We start from the raw sequence: 17,693 nt of genomic DNA, 5'->3' as shown, positions 1-17,693 counted from the left end.
TTTTTTTTAATCATAGAACATCTTATTTATATGACTGCAGAAAGATGTTCCAAAAATCATTTTTTCCAAAATATGGTTGATTTTGTTCTTTCTTAAAACTGTATTGCTCCAACCGAGAATTGCTGTTAGCCATTATCTGTAGGGTGTGTGTGTGTGTGTGTGTGTATATATATATATATATATTTATATTTCTCTCCAGGTAGTTTGCAGGTACAATTAACAGAACGACAATATTCCCAGAGCTGCAAAAGCTTCATATAATGATGTTGTTGCCCAAAGGTCTCACCTAATGCTTTTGTGCATAGCTTTCACCTTCAGATTTGACAATAAAACCAAGGGCCACTTCTGTACACTTTGCATAGCTCAGATTTCCATTTGGATAGGGAAGCATAGCCCTTCTATACTCAGCTTTATATAAGGCAATTAGCTCAGTTAACTTTTCTCACATCAGTAATACATGGACATAGACCAATAGCACATGTAAGTGGGTACAATTGTGGGTGTATTTTAGGCAGGAAAAGAGATCCAATGTCATTCTCAACTGGGTAGATCATTTCTTTGATATGGTCAGGTAATGCCAGTTTCTGTACAAGGAAATAATTTGCTTATCACTGTGGCTCAGAACTAGCCTATCATCACTGGCTGAACAAGATATTTCCACCCACCCCTTTTAGCCAATTCTCCTTTCTCATCTGGTTGTCTGCCTGTAGCAAACACACTACATGCTCCTTATCCACCTCCTTTTTGACCTGGGGGAATCAGATGGGGAAAAGAAAGTGGGAAGCAGAGGTGTCTTGTTCCCAAGGAGTTAGAGAATAGATTTTGTTATCCAGGTGGGAATGGGGGTATAGAGTCCTTGGGTCTGAAGAAGCAATGATGGGATATCCTAGGGTAGTCCCCTGTCACAGCTTTTTATTGACCTGATGGATCTGGTAACCATGAGGACAGAGGCAGAGCAGAGACTGCTTCCGTTAGTAAACACTTATACAGTGCATTAATAATACATTAATTCAGTAAGTGGTTTGCAATATTAAAGAGCCACTGCTAGAAGACAGGCCATTTTGATGTGCTAAAATGACAGTATGGCAGCACACAATTAAAAATCAGACCCAGCCCTATGTTACTTATGTAAACTCATCTCTATTTACTGATGTAATTCACTGCTTATTAGTGGAATTTCCTCAGGATGAAACCCACATGAGGTTTAGCTATATTGCATGTTGTTCAGTGATCATTGAGGCTTTGTAATAGTTGTGTTTAACTGGTTCCTTGTAAGGCACCTTAGGGAGACGTAAAACGAAAATAGGCTCATCAAGCTATAGTCTACTTTTAGTCTCTGTTGGTGAGACAAGTTATGGTCAAACATTCTGCTTTTGGGAGATGGGGAGGGGACTAAACTTTATCAGAATGTGTAACTACCTTATGTTTGTACCTTATGTTTGTACTTAAAATAATGGATGTATTGATCTATAAAACCATACTGCAAGATTATAAAATTGAATTATCGCTCTGAAGCATATTAATCCTTTTGTTTACTAAAGGAAACTATCTTACCCTTTATTCCAGAAAGACATGAAAGTAGTTTTAAAGAGCATTTTCTTTTCTGTTCTGCTGCTTGTTGTATGAACTGTGTCGTGTCCCACATTTAATTTCTCCTCTGAAGAAAATAATTTGCATTTACAATTGCAGGAAGTGGTTTAGATTTGTACCAAAGACAGCTTTTGGAACTTCGCCAAAGACTCTTATATGCTGAAAAAGAAAACAAAAAAAGATCCCATGAGCTGAGTGATGTCCTGAACGAAATCAAACGAGTCATTGGTGAGCCAACCAACACTTCAGCAAATGTTACAGGTTTGTGTTGGACTTTTTACTTTATGACTACAAACTCATAATTTCCTCAAAATAGAAACTTTTGTTTCTTCAAAAATATAAGGAGACACATTGACTTTATTGGAGTGGGTAGGGTGGCTCAGTAGTGCAGCTAGGGCACCAGTAGTCCAGGGCCCCAGAGGTTGGGGGTTGGCAAACGACAACCCAGAGAGCAGCAGGTGGTGAGAACATCAAGGCAGCAGAAGCAAACTCCTTTATGTATCTCTAGTCATGATGGTGCTAGGATTTAAATGCGTTTAAAATGAAAAACTGAACATGCTCTGAGTGTTTTATTTTTTTTATCAGGGGTTGGCAAACAGTATTGTTATTCTAACATATCAGGAATGTTAGTTGTAAAGCATGGAATGGTGGTAGTTAGGGAGGAGAAATGTTAGTTGTGTGCTTCACAACTGATGTAATACACACAGCCATCTAAAGCTGCCCTCCCGCCATCGTTGTCCTGGGTCTAACATTACCTAGCTGCACCACTGGAGTGGCCACTTACACATCACAAAAAAAAAAGAAAAAGAAATGCATCACACAAAAAGAGGACAAGAAAGGATTGACACATTTCCAGAGTCTGAGCTTAGCAGTTGCAGGTTCAAGGGTCCAAGAATTCCAAGATGGTCAGCACAAACAGGGATCAGGCAAAAGGTGAGGTCTCAACTGTCCAGGGCCGTGTTTCCATGACAACGGAAGGTGAAGCTAATGGAGGAGTACCAGATTTTTAAAAAGGAATCAGCTTTGCTGTTGAGCAGATTTTCCACAGCAGTAAAAATCGCTTCACAGAACATACTTCCTGGTGGGGATGAGGGTTGGAGGGAACGTCATCTGACTGGCAGGGGCTGCTCAGCCAATAAGAGAGGCTCCCCCCTCTCCCCTGCTTTCTCCTTTCCCCTGAAAGCCTAGGTGCACCTACATTTCAGAGCAAGCCTCATTGAGCATGATGGGAGTTACTTCCGAGGAGACATACGCATGCTTGTGCTGGGAAGCGAGGGGAGAATACAACGGTGGAAACCAGCCCCCATTTTAACCTGTAGGACCTCATTGACCACAATGGAGTTCCTTCTGAGGAGACACTAATGGGTTTGTTGTAAGAAAGAGATAGAAATCAGCCCCCATTTTAACACACAGGATCTCTATGAGGAAGCTATGACGTAGTTACTTCCTAAGGCAATTAATTGGAGCCTTGAGATCACACTTAATTGCACTTCAGGAATTGGGCTTTAAGATGTCCTGTGTCAATTGAGGGGCTTCTCTGTTATTTCTGTGATCATTGAGAGGGCAAGCTTCATTCAGCACAATGGGAGGAAACACCCCTTGACTGGGGTCATGGTGAAAGGCACACCCCTGGGCAGGGCTAGCATACCTGAGGAAAATACGGGGGTTCAGGCTTACAGCAACTAAACTGGGGAGAATCCGACTTAAGGAAAATAATCGGACTTGAAGCAGTCTCAGGAAATCTGGTATTTCCCTGATAAGCTCCAGGGTGGCTGCTGGATGGCCACAACATCATGTATCCCTAACAACCTCAACATGCAGCCAGCTTGGAGTAAATCGCTGGTGGAAACACCCCCCAGGTCACAGGCAAACAGATTCCAAGGCTACACAGCAGACAAGGAACAGGCAGAAGGAAGAGTTCAGTCCAGAAGTACTCACACCAGGAACCAATCAAGGCAATAGTCAGGAAGGAAGGGAAGCTGGATTCAGGATAGTCTTTGCAACACCGTTTCCAGCAACGCTCTCAGCCTTACATTGCTTCTTTTAGGAAGAGGCTGTCAGAGCTACACCCAAGCTTCAGCTGTAGAGTGTTAGCTGAAAAGGTTCTCTTTGTGAGCAAGACTCCTACATGTGAGTAGACTTTTTTTCACGAGGCGGCCTATGGCAGGCGGTGTTTCTCCCAGGGGTTTGCGGGTTTCTCTGCCTTCACCTCTGAGGCAGAGCCCTTGTCTTCCACAGGTGATGCCCTCATGGTAGTCAGCCCTGAGGGCCCAGGCTCCTCCTGGTCTACTGGCAGATGGTGAGCATTGCTGGTGGCAGGTGTTTCCTGGTCCTCCAGCTCTTCTCCCGAGGAGGAGTCTTCCAGCAGGGGCATGACAAGCTTACAGATTTGCATACATTTTGATTGTGTGTGTGTGTATACAGAGAGAAATGATTACTATAAATAGAAATACACCACATCTCACCATGGCGGGGGTGGGGAAGACTCACCAGGTGACCTGTGTGTCTGCTTAGTCCACTGTCTAGGTGCTACCTGTAGATGGGTAGTGCTGTGCCTTCTTATGGTTTATCTTTAAGCTGTACTTGGACTGGACAGCCCTTCCAACAGAGGATGCCTTCAAACAGAGGACATTCCTCTGTAAAGTAGGGCATATGGCCACCGTAGGAGTATGTGATGTGATGCTGGGCAGCAGGCAGCCTAGAAAACCATGGGTAGGGAGCAGGGGGCATGCATCAAACTACACCTGTTCTTAATCACATAGTTGCCCTCTCTGTTTTTGCATGGTTTTCTTTTTCAGATAGCTTAGTCTCCCCACTCTGGATTGCCCTGCAAGGATGGTCTGTTTGAGAAGGAAAAATTACAGCCCTAAGGTTAACATAACGTATGTTTGACCCCTAGACTTGTGCCTCAGGGGAATGCAACAGCCAGGGAAATAAGAGCCAGGAAAAGCAGACAGACAAGACCAAGCTGAATATTGCCTGGGCAAAGCCCAAGCCTAACTTGGAAGCTTCTATAGCTCTTCCAGGTCAGGTGAGACCAGCTGTCTGTCTGGGATGGGGGGAGAACAGAGTTACCCAGGAGTCTGTGGGGACATCATAGCTGTGGGAATTCTGTGCATCCTTGAGCAGTGGTTTAGTGTTAGATTTTGAAGTGCAGGCACTCAAAATGACAGTCCCCATAGCCATGCCCCCAAAGAGATTCCAAAAATCCAGGCTGTGGTGTTGATCCACAACTAGCAGTTTTCATCTCCAATGGGAGTAGGTCTTTTGTAAAGTTAATGGGTCTTTGTTGCCCATTCCAGACCAAGTCATCTCCTAACACTTTGCATTACAACAGGGAACAACATATTCTTGCTGGGAAAATTCATTTTCCCCAGCTACTGTGAGGACTGCAGCTAAGCTCAGAGGGAACAAGGAATTCTGACGGGGGTGGCAGGTGATGTCAGCATCCCTGCTAATAAAAACACGCTGGTGTTGCGTCCCTGCAAACCCTGGCTCTGTGACACCACTGTCAGTGAGCGGTTCACTACAAGGGGTAGCAGAGCACAGATCATAGGTTTCCAGTTCTAGCTCCTGTGGCTCCAAACAAGGGGGGGGGGGGAAGCAAGTAGAAATACAAATGCAGGAAAAAAGATATGGTAATGCTCACATGAAGTCATAACAAGAAAGAAATATGCAGATTCGTGTTTCTGGTTAAATCAATCCATGCTTTAAAATCTCTACATAGAAGAGTTATATACATTGACCACAACCTGTCACTTTTTCCACCAGCCTCAGATGGCACTTTCTTCTACTCCCTGTTCCCTCCAGACCAAGTAAGGTATTTGACTACATCTGCTAATGTCAGTAGGAGCTATAGAAGGAATCCCAGCTCTCACATGGTGAAGATCTAACTTCCTCATCCATCACAGTGTAACCATTTGAGTGCAGCTGGGAAAACCTCATGAGAAAAATACCCTCTAAGGCTAACGAGGTTAATGGTTTCTTTAAAAGAAAATGGAATGGAGAAACATTTCTCATGAAATTAGAAGAGAAGCCAGATCTACAGAATATAATACAGTGGAATTATGTTTAGGTTTTGATACTCATCTTCCAAGATAAAATTCAGTGATAGCCTCTTTTTTAGTTCTTTGGATATGATATGAAAAATGTGATTCTCTTCCCCTCACCCCGTCAAAGTATCACTTTATCAAAGTCTGAAAAATATTTGTTGCTTCTGCAAAATGTATACAAGTGAAAAGCCTGTATATATTTTGATGCTTGCTCCAACTTCCCCAAATGGTGAGAAGTTCCAAGGGTGCAATGCCTCCTGGGTTCAGTTTCCTTTGGAAGGAGATTTCTGGAGGCTTATGGGGTTTTGTAATATTTGAGTTTATTCACAAATATTCCTGTTGAGCATGGATAGAGGCACAGTTTAACATTCCAAAAGACAACCAAATCCCCTTTCCCACATCAAGTCTGCAGAGAAAGGCAGCCACCCTCATCTCCGCCCAAATAAAAATACTTCCAGAGTGTTCAGATCTGCGCTTAATGTTTCTCTGAGCCTTTCTCAGTCTGTCTTAATTTCTAGCACCAGACATGCAAGCAGACCCAGATTACACCATCCTTAGGGAGAAGAACTTCTTTGCCTTATTCAGAAGACTCAAGAAAGATCCACTGGGTGTTAAAGGAGTCTCTAGCAGTACTTCTGGCTCCATTAACCCTCTTCTGTCCAAACCCCAACTGTACAACAGTATGAATTCGTCCTGCCTATCATCGTTATAATGGCATCGCCTCCAGCCATTGGAATGTTATCATGAAACACCACATCCCACACACCATAAAAGGCTGCCTTATGTCAAGGCATACCGTTAGTCCTGTGTTCTACCTGACATTTGACCTCCAGGAGAACCAATAGCACGGGGTTTGAGGACAGAGCGGTGTATGTGTCATGCAGCCTGCTCTGTCCTCCCCCCATGCATACACCCTGTCCCATCATCAGTGTTGCATTAAAGTTTCATCTGCCAAAACAATAAACAAGCTTTAGAGCAGTATCAGATACTGCCCGCACACTAGCGAGACCTACCGCTAGTGCGGTGGGAACCTGGCAGTTCCTGAAGTAATCCAAAAGAGTTCGCAGAAGGGACCTCTGCTCACTAGTTCCGTTCTAGAAACTAGCTTTTTTTGCTAGTTTCTGGGACTACTTTTAGAACCACAAATTCCCCGTTATGCAAGCAGTGGGTCCTGCAAGCACAACACAACTGGCAGAGGCTGAGCCAGTACTCTCAACTGGCAGTACTGAATACTGTCCTTAAAATTAACTTTAAAAGCAACACTTAAGATATTAAACAAAATTGATGTATTCACACAAATAGAATACATGCAAGATCATATTCTTCTTCTGAGTTTAAATCTTCTTTCCTGCTGAGGTACACCTTAAAACTTTCAAACTTTAACTGATTTATCCTCTTCGTTGCAGTGATGTTTGGGGCAGCCACAGGAAATATAGGATCAGTGAAAGCACTGACAACATTTTCCCATCATACTCTAGAGATTATATATGTTGTTCTGAATGTTAATGTTGGTATTACTGCTGATCAAAGCGCAGCCATATTTTTGTAATATCAGCCCTGCTAGAGCTAAAGGTTAAGACATCAGCCTGCCAGGCATTGCTATGTTGTTCTCTTTCTCTGTGTGTAATGGATATATTCCCAGTCTAGCGCCCGTGGCCCCAAATACAAGCACAGTGCTAGCATGGGAAATAAGTATGCATTCTGGAGACAGATACAGCTTTGCATATGATACGGCTGAGGGCCAAAATATATATAACAGCAGCAGTCCAGTGATTAAATGTGGAACTGTCCAATCACATAAAAACGGGAAAGTGCATGGGCAAGAATTGTGAGAACTTGCCACCTCCAGTTTACTTCCTAGCAGGTTGGTTCTCCCCCTTAAAGCTTTTCTCTCCAGCTGAGTTTCAACACTGGGAGGAACCTTAGATTGGTGAAAAGTATTGTGGGAGAAGGGCTGTGGGTTATTTTGTGTGGAATGACTGGAAATTAACATGTTTTGAAATGACTGGAAATTAACATGTTTTGCAATGACTGATTAAAAGACAACTCATAAACTAACTTTTAAAATAAATCTTATATATAGCTCATTAAATAATCTAGAGATAAATCTAAAGCATGTTTATTCAGAAGTAAGACCCACTGAGTTCAGTGGGATTTACTCTCTGGTAGGATGACAGCCTTAAAACGATAACCACATTGCAAGACAAATGGTTTCACAATATGAGTGATATGTATAAAGCATGCTGGCATTATGGACAGTTACTTAAGTGTTTAGATTTGAAGTATCAGTCTCTCTCCTTTCTTTCTTGTTAAGACACTATGAAGTTGAATGTGTTAAGTCTCCCAGTACATCTTCCAAACAAACTCCCAGTCCATCTTACAAATATCCAGTACTATCTGCCTCATCTCCAGGAGCATGAAGACGGGATTAATCCAAATGTTGTAATTGGACAAGCAAGGACTGGGGGTGAGAAGGAAATTTAATGTTCTGTTTATTTATTTGAGAAAATTAATTCGTTCTTCCTGGTTCTGTTCCTGGCATTAGAGCTTTGATCTATGCATAAAGCACCCTTTCCTGGAATAGCTTTCCCCATTAATTTCAATGAAGGCAGCTTTTGTCTGTGTCTACTCATTCGTGTGTGTGCATTGGCCCTATCCATTGATCTGCATGTATTGCCCTGCAAGCACAAGATATCTGTGTTCGCGTCTCAGTGCACGTTGTACTTCGTTGCCCACACAGATCTCTTGGGATTCCCTGTTGACATCAATGTTGAGCCACCTCTGGAAACATGGTAGTGAGGATGAACACTTGCTGCTAGCTACTGACAATGAAGTAAATGCGAAGTCCTTTGGGTATGAATAACAGTTCCCACACACTTAAGACGAAATCCTTGGAGTTCAAATTGTGACAGTGATTAGCAGTATTTGTTTTTTCCTTGAAAATCTCATTATAATTATGACATTTTTGCAGGGTTTTTTTCTTAGAACAATAATTTAAGCATAAAGCACACTAAGATCAAATTCTGTGCCTAACGTATAGCTTGATATGGTTCAGTAGCTGTACTGTTGCATATTCATCTGCACTCGTTAACTATGGGATTGATTTGTTCACAGCAAAGTAGTCCAAAATAAAGGCAACTCGGTAACCTGGTTTATAGCAGCTACTAGGGCATGTATCCCCTTCATGGATCACTGCCTTGTTGTGGCGAAGGGGCTTGCGTAACTCAATGAAGCCATAAGCTATGCCGTGAAGGGCCACCCAAGACGGACAGGTCATGGCAGAGAGTTCTGACAAAATGTGGTCCACTGGAGAAGGAAATGGCAACCCACTCCAGTATTCTTGCCAAGAAAACCCCATGGAATGTATCACAAGGCTAAACGAGATGACGCCGGAAGATGAGCCCCTCAGGTCGGAAGGTGTCCAATATGCTACTGGGGAAGAGCAGAGGGTATTTCCAAGTAGCGCCAGAAAGAGTGAAGCGGCTGGGCCAAACCCGAAAGGACACTCAGCTGTGGATGTGTCTGGTGGTGAAAAGAAAATCCGATGCTGTAAAGAACAATATTGTTTAGGAACCTGGAATGTCAGATCAATGAATCAAGGTAAGCTGGAGGTGGTCAAACATGAGATGGCAAGATTGAACATCGACATCTTGGGAATCAGCGAACTCAAATGGACAGGCATGGGCGAATTTAATTCAGGTGACTATCATACCTACTATTGTGGGCAAGAATCCCTTAGAAGAAATGGAGTAGCACTCATAGTCAACAAAAGGGTGGGAAAAGCAGTACTGGGGTACAATCTTAAAAATGATAGAATGATCTCAGTACGAATCCAAGGCAAACCATTCAACATCACAGTAATTCAAGTCTATGCCCCAACCACTGAGGCCGAAGAAGCTGAGGTTGATCGGTTCTATGAAGACCTACAACACCTTCTAGAACTAACACCAAAAAAAGATGTCCTCTTCATCATAGGGGATTGGAATGCTAAAGTAGGAAGTCAAGAAATCACCGGGATAACAGGCAAGCATGGCCTTGGTGTACAAACTGAAGCAGGACAAAAGCTAATAGAGTTTTGCCAAGAGAACATGCTGATCATAGCAAACACTCTTTTCCAACAGCACAAGAGGCGACTCTACACATGGACATCACCAGATGGTCAATATCGAAATCAGATTGATTATGTCCTTTGCAGCCAAAGATGGAGAAGCTCCATACAGTCAGTAAAAACAAGACCTGGAGCTGACTGTGGCTCAGATCATGAGCTGCTTCTTGCAAAATTTCGGCTTAAATTGAAGAACGTCGGGAAAACCACTAAACCGTTCAGGTATGACCTAAATCATATCCCTGATGAATATACAGTGGAGGTGAGGAATAGATTTCAGGGATTAGACCTGATAGACAGAGTGCCTGAGGAACTATGGACGGAGGTCCGTAACATTGTTCAGGAGGCAGCAACGAAATCCATCCCAAAGAAAAAGAAATGCAAGAAAGCAAAGTGGCTGTCTGATGAGGCTTTACAAGTAGCTCACGAAAGAAGGGAAGCGAAAAGCAAGGGAGAAAGGGGAAGATATACCCAACTGAATGCAGAGTTCCAGAGAATAGCAAGGAGAGACAAGAAGGCCTTCTTAAATGAACAATGCAAAGAAATCGAGGAAAACAACAGAATGGGAAAGACTAGAGATCTCTTCAAGAAAATTGGAGATCTCAAGGGAACGTTTTGTGCAAAGACGGGCATGATAAAGGACAAAGAAGGCAGGGACCTAACAGAAGCAGATGAGATTAAGAAGAGGTGGCAAGAATACACAGAAGAACTATACAGGAAAGATCTGAATGTCCCTGATAGCCATGATAGTGCGGTCACTGAACTTGAGCCGGACATCCTAGAGAGTGAAGTCAAGTGGGCCTTAGGAAGCATTAGTAACAACAAAGCTAGCGGAGATGACAGTATTCCAGCCGAGCTATTTAAAATCCTAAAAGATGATGCTGTTAAAGTGCTGCATTCAATATGCCAACAAATCTGGAACACTCAACAGTGGCCACAAGACTGGAAAAGGTCAGTTTACATTCCAATTCCAAAGAAGGGCAACACCAAAGAGTGTTCAAACTACCGCACAATTGCGCTCATTTCACATGCCAGCAAGGTGATGCTCAAAATCCTACAAGCTAGGCTTCAGCAGTATGCGAACCGAGAATTACCGGAAGTACAAGCTGGGTTTCGAAGAGGCAGAGGAACTAGAGATCAAATCGCCAACATTCGCTGCATCATGGAGAAAGCAAGAGAATTCCAGAAAAATGTCTATTTCTGCTTCATTGACTACGCTAAAGCCTTTGATTGTGTGGATCACAACAAACTGTGGCAAATTCTTAAAGTGATGGGAGTACCAGACCACCTTACCTGTCTCCTGAGAAACCTGTACGAGGGTCAAGAAGCAACAGTAAGAACCAGACATGGAACAACCGATTGGTTCAAAATTGGGAAAGGAGTACGACAAGGCTGCATATTGTCACCCTGCTTATTTAACTTATATGCAGAGTACATCATGAGAAAGGCCGGGTTGGATGAATCAGAAGTCGGAATTAAGATTGCTGGGAGAATTATCAACAACCTCCGATATGCAGACGATACCACCCTAATGGCAGAAAGCGAAGAGGATCTAAAGAGCCTCTTGTTGAGGGTGAAAGAGGAGAGTGCAAAAGCTGGTTTGAAACTCAACATTAAAAAAACGAAGATCATGGCATCTGGCCCCATCACTTCCTGGCATATGGAAGGGGAAGAAATGGAAGCAGTGACAGATTTTACTTTCTTGGGTTCCAAGATCACCGCAGACGGTGACTGTAGCCATGAAATTAAAAGACGCTTGCTCCTTGGGAGGAAAGCTATGGCCAACCTAGACAGCATAGTAAGAAGCAGAGACATCACCTTGCCGACAAAGGTCCGTCAAATCAAAGCTATGGTTTTCCCAGTAGTAATGTATGGCTGTGAGAGCTGGACTATAAGGAAGGCTGAGCGCCGAAGAATTGATGCTTTCGAACTGTGGTGCTGGAGAAGACTCTTACGAGTGCCCTGGACTGCAAGGAGGTCAAATCAGTCCATCCTAAAGGAAATCAACCCTGAGTGCTCATTGGAAGGACAGATAATGAAGCTGAAGCTCCAATATTTTGGCCACCTAATGCGAAGAGAAAACTCCCTGGAAAAGACCCTGATGCTGGGAAAGACTGAAGGCAAAAGGAGAAGGGGACGGCAGAGGATGAGATGGCTAGATAGCATCACGGATGCAATGAATATGAACTTGAGCACGCTCCGGGAGAGAGCGCAGGACAGGAAGGCCTGGCGTGCTATGGTCCATGGGGTCACGAAGAGTCGGACACGACTGAACGACTGAACAACAACAACAACAACAGGGCATGTATAGTTGCTAAATGGGAAAATCTGAACCCTCCTTGTATATGTGAATAGATTAGTAAAATATGGGTAAGTTAATAAATTAACTTATATTTGTTTAAGTGTTGTTTGTGTAAATTAACTTGTGATTAAAGGATGAAAGAAAGAACTGCGACAGACAGATTTGTGGAAAACTAGATTTTATTTATCAATAATTGGAATAAATATGATCAGGATAGTATATATCTCTATTTTCATTTCTTTACATTATATCCTATACAGTAAGGTCAGGAAATATAAAACAATTATTTCATCTTTGTTTTCTTATTATTGTCACATTGTTTGTATGTTATTTTTTCCTTTGAAATAGAATGATGGATGAATGTAAATATGAAGATGTATATAGGATGTGATGTTTACTATAAATAAAATTAAAATCTCAATGTAATGTGAAATAAATATTAGAGTTTAATAAAGTGGACAGCTAGTTGAAGGTTTAATACATTTCCAAAATAAGGAAGGATCCAGATTAGATAATTACAACCATAATCAAATACACAGATGGGCACACATGCAGTGCATCCTATGCATGCCTATTCAGAAGTTACCCCTATTAAATTCCATGGGACTTACTCCCAGGTAAGTGTGTATAGGAGTCAGGCTTAAGTGCTTCAGTGGTCTTAAGTATGTGTAACTTGTTGTTGGATTATGACCAACATGTAATTTAGACTCTTTCCCCTTTTAATGAATAATGGATTTAAACTCATTTACTGATTTCAAGTAATATCATGTTAACAAGAATATTGTCAAGTTAATGCATAATCTCTGTGCTTGTGTCATTGTGATAATTAAAATAAATTGTTCTTTATACTGATAACAATTTGTCCAACCAAGTGCCTAAAATTTATTTTTATGTTAGTGTCCCTGGTAATGGGTATTCCAACCGTACGAAGAGAAAAGAAAGATTATTTGATGAAAACACTAGATTCCCTTTTCTATGGAATGTCTGAACAACAGAAGAACAATTGTGTGATAGTTGTTTTTGTAGCAGAGGTAAGATAGCATGAAATAATACATTTATGTTAACAATAATGTAACCACTTGTATTTATGTATAAAATTTATCAACCTCTGCTATTTATTGTTCATATAGCTCATGGAAGAATTTCTTTGTGCATTCTCTGTCAGCTTATGAAAACCTAATCTTGTTCTCTGTGGAAAGTGAACTTTGGTCAAAGGTGAAACCTGTAAAGAGACTCTGTTTAATTAAAGACCAGAAACAAATGTGATAGGATAGACACATAATTGCTATAAAGTTATTAATTGAGTAGATTTTAAGTAGTAGTTAATTTTGGCCCTTTCTCCAGAAGATTATGTTACCAAACTATGCTCACACAATTCTCATTGGCATTCTCATTATGCATAAAGAGAGAGAGAGAAACTGAGTTCCTTTCCTAACTGTGGATTTTGAGTTTCACAACATAATCTATTGTAAAACAATACTCTAATCATAAGTCTTATTCCATCACGTTTCAGTGATACCTATCAGACGCTATTACCTTCTCATATTAGTAATTCAAGTTCATCCTGATTGTTTTGCATAGTCTGTGCATTAGTACATAGTCATGAGAGGTCATGGGCCTTGCACCTTCCTGGTTTCCCCGCTGAATTTACCTGCTAGGCACCACCTCCACTGCCTTGCTTCCTCTTTTGTCACACATATTCTTGTCCCTAATACTTGGCTCAATATTTAGCTCTGGGCTTTTCCTCTGTCTGCAAAGAATTTAGTTTTTTTTTAATCTTTTATTTAAAATATTTCTAGGCCATCTTTCAGTGCAGGAGTCCTCTTGGGGCAACTTCACATGGAGCTTTTATCCTACATTGAGATTGCTCCTTCAGGGAAGTTTGCAGGGTCTTTACATGACGCCGTGATCATTCAAGGCGTCTCCTGCACTAAATGCCTTTTGTTCCGTTTTTAAATAGTTTGCAGATAATGAGCTATCAAATTACCGTGTTGTGTTCAGCTTCAGTTTCCTCCCTGAAAAGAGGAAAAGCAGCAAGAAGAGAAGTGAGATCAATGAAAGATAATGGAAGACTCAGATACAGGGAGAAGGAGGGGGAAGGGGAGGGGGAAAGGAAGCACGACAAAAGGGGAGTCGTCGTGATCCTGCATTTAAAACGGAAGCAGAAAGCCCCATTTTAAATGCAGGATTTTAGGCTGGTGTAGAGATGCCCTTGATTAGTCTTGAGGCTCCTGCCAAACATGTTGCTTGCAGTCTGCGTGAGGTAACTGCGTCTCCTGTCAAGAGTCCTTCAGTTTGGTAGCACAGGCCATGGCCAAGAAAGCAAACCTTTCCTGATTACATCATCTGTGCAACCAGCTATTCATTCCCAGACCTGGGCTTTTTTCACATGGAGCTTTTATCCTGTGATTGAGGTTGCTCTTTCATGGAAGTTTACGGGCTCTTTACATGGTGCCATGCCCCTCCAAGGCATCTCCTGCACTAAATGCCCTTTGTTCCATTTTTAAATAGATCACAGATAATGAGCTATCAAATTACCCCTGTTTTGTTCTGCTTGAGTTCCCGCCGTGAAAAGCGGCAAGAAGAGGAGCGAGATCAATGCAAGATAATGGAAGACTTGGATATGGGGAGAAGGAGGGGGAAAGGGGAGGGGGGAAAGGAAGTGAGTGAAAAAGGGAGTCGTAATCCTGCATTTAAAATGGAAGCAGAAAGCCTGGGCTATAGGGGATGAGAGGGAGAGAGCATGCGAGAGAGACTGGGATTTGTTGTTGGGTTAACTTCTGGGTTGTTTAGCCCCTAAACAACCCAGTGGTCCAGGTTTGCATGTCACGCTGCTCAGCCTGCGAAAGAGCTGATCGTGGATTATGCTGTAAAGCAGAAGGGGCAGGCTTGCTGCAGGCAGTGCATCCACCTGTGCATGACAGACCATTGGTTTTTAAACTGATGGGTTGTCAGTACATGTGATCAAGGCCCCCCTTGCTCTGAAACACCACTTGTGCCCCCAAGCCCATCACATCCCTACCCAGGGCTTCTGCGTTGGCAGCACAGAGAGAGAGAGAGATTACAAGAAGTGCTGAGAAAAAATGAACAGAAGACACTGGCAGTCAACCCAATGAATGTGAGGGAGATGTGGATTATATCCTACAACTACCTGAATGTAGCACTTGGTCCATACGCCAGTCACTCTAATTGGCTATCTCACTACCCTGTCTCAAGTATGTGTATGTGTGGCTTTTCCAGGCACTTTGTTCTGGATTCCGTAGCCAGGGATTGAACCCGGGACCTCTTGCCTGCTGAGCCTGGACTGCTCCACTGAGCTGCGACTCCACATAGGGCTCCTTCAGAACTGGCTGAAAGTCCTGGGTGTGATGCACGGAGAAGGCGGGGAGAAGGGGACATGTCATGTTTTAGGCTCCTGGGAGTGTACAAAAGCCCCAGCGTGAGCCTCTCTTCCATCTGTTCTTGTGGCTTAGGGAGAGCTCATGGGGTTTGGGTGTTGTGTTATAGAGTGGGAGAGCTCGAATCCTGCTGCCTCCCCATTTGCCATTTAACTTGATAGTTGAAAGCAGGTCACCACAAAGCCCTCATTTACACCTTCCAGGACTGCTTGATCTTCATCACCTCTTTCCCATCACATTGCTCTTTGCTATTGAGTTCCAGTCAGCTTTGCCTACTTTGAGCTTGTTATTGAAGTGTGTTGGGGTTACATTTTAATGGAATAATTGGCTGGCAAATCTCCCTTTTAAAAATATGCAGTGTCAGATGCTAGAACTCTTCACTGCCAGTTCTACTGCCTGGTCCAGAATGCCCAGCTATATAATAACAAAAGCTATAGGGGCAGAAGTAATAGAATACAGCGCTTCCATTGGCTTCTTCTGTCTTCAACGTTCAGGCAACCCCCCCTGCTCATTGGTTTTAAACTGACAGTGCTATGGGTATATGACCTTGGAGAAAAACAGTTGTTTCTGGCACAACAACACCATATAATGTCAGTGCAGAGAGCACAGATAGAATCTGTTCAAGTGATGATATTCTTATGCTCAGTAATAGGCTGGATAAGGGCCAATAAACTGAAGCTGAATCTTGGCGAGACGGAAGCCTGTGGGTGCGTGGTTCCTGGGTCCAGGAGATAGGCTCATTGCCTGTCATAGATGGGGTTGCACTCCCCCTGAAAGATCAGGTTCGTAGTCTGGGGGTACTCCTAGATCCATCACTGTCACTGGAGGCCCAAGTGGCCACGGCGGCTCAGAGTACCTTTTACCAGCTTCAGCTGGCTCGCCAGCTACAGCCTCTCCTGGACAGGGATAGCTTGGACACAGTGGTACAGGCATTAGTAAGCTCAAGACTAGATTACTGCAATGTGCTCTATTTGGGGCTGCCCTTTAAGGCTGGCCCGGAAGCTGGAGCTAGTACAGAATGCAGCAGCTCAGCTGTTGTCAGGAGCTGCCCCTTTTCAGCATGTAACTCCTTTGCTAAGGGTATTGCAATGGCTGCCTATTCTCTACCAGGTTTAAGGTATTAGTACTAGTGTACAAAGCCCTAAACAACTTGGGACCAGGATATCTGTGAGAGTGCCTTCTTCCTTACCAACCAGAGGTCATCAGAGGCCATGTGCCTGGAGGTTCCACATGGATCCATGGTCCAGTTGGGAGAAGAGCCTTCAGTGTGGTGGCCCCCTTCCTGTGGAACTCCCTGCCTTTGGAGGTCAGGCAGGCGCCAACATTGTGTTGCTTCCGGCGCCTCCTGAAGACATTGTTGTTTCAAGAGGCCTTCCTTGAGTGACCAGCCAGGGTTTATTAAATTCAAAATTTGTTTCTTTTAAAATGTTTTAATTGTTTTAACATAGTGTTAAAATCACACCAAAATCTTTTGATGTGGAGTGGTATATAAATATTGGAAAATAAACAAACAAACAAATATTCTGAGACAGTACTAAGGATCTAAGAACACATTTCACATATACTTCTGTTTCAAAAGTAGAGGATAACCATCCCCCACCCTGCCTCCAAAAAAGTAGTATGATTGTACATACAGCACAAGCTGCTATGCATATTGTGTGGCTGCCCTAAAAGGTCTAAAGCTGGACGCAAGAGTTCATTCTTTCTTATTCTGCTGATTGCAATGAAACATTAGCCTGTCTGCCATTTCAATTTTGGAATACTTGGTGGGTACGCCTGTTGACGTTGCTACATAAATGTACCAGTGTCAAGATATAGTGTGTGATCATAGCAAGCGTTAGCATTTCTAGTGGAATGTGATGCCATCAATTCCCTGCATGGTTATGTCGTGGGAATGTGCCCTAAGTCTGTCAATGCAATTTCTCATATACATGAAAAACTAGGAATAAACTGTTGGAAGCTGTCTGTAATGGATATCCTGAGGCAAGGAAACTGCTTGGGTGAATTTTCTCACCAATAGGTAAGGAAAAAGTTTGTGATTAACTCAGCTGCCCTCTCATTACTGAGAACTAATCAGGACAGAGTACATAGTTCATTGCCATCTGTGAAGAGCTATAGCCAGATTTTTTTTCAAAAGCAGGACTTTTTATAAATAACTATATAAGAAAATACATGCAGTTTAATTTTATTTATTTGATTGATTGATTTAATCCATATTTCTAATACAAACAAGAGTGAAGCAGCTG

General features: G+C 42.7%; 1 protein-coding gene across 2 annotated transcripts in view; it reads left to right on the top strand.

The window, feature by feature from the left end:
- The window catches only part of MGAT4D (MGAT4 family member D), a 59,390-nt gene that overhangs the window by 12,081 nt on the left and 29,616 nt on the right, over positions 1-17,693 (top strand). For both annotated transcript variants that reach the window (XM_084856105.1, XM_084856107.1), the window contains exons 2-4: positions 1,690-1,851; positions 7,957-8,109; positions 12,947-13,080. In XM_084856105.1, the coding sequence (XP_084712231.1) occupies positions 1,690-1,851; positions 7,957-8,109; positions 12,947-13,080 (449 nt within the window). The remainder of the gene's footprint in view (positions 1-1,689; positions 1,852-7,956; positions 8,110-12,946; positions 13,081-17,693) is intronic.

This window comes from Heloderma suspectum, chromosome 5 (genome assembly GCF_057233095.1).
Source record: "Heloderma suspectum isolate Gila_16-S chromosome 5, 16-S_ref, whole genome shotgun sequence".
NCBI lineage: Eukaryota > Metazoa > Chordata > Lepidosauria > Squamata > Helodermatidae > Heloderma > Heloderma suspectum.
This window is presented reverse-complemented; position numbering and strand designations above follow the sequence as displayed.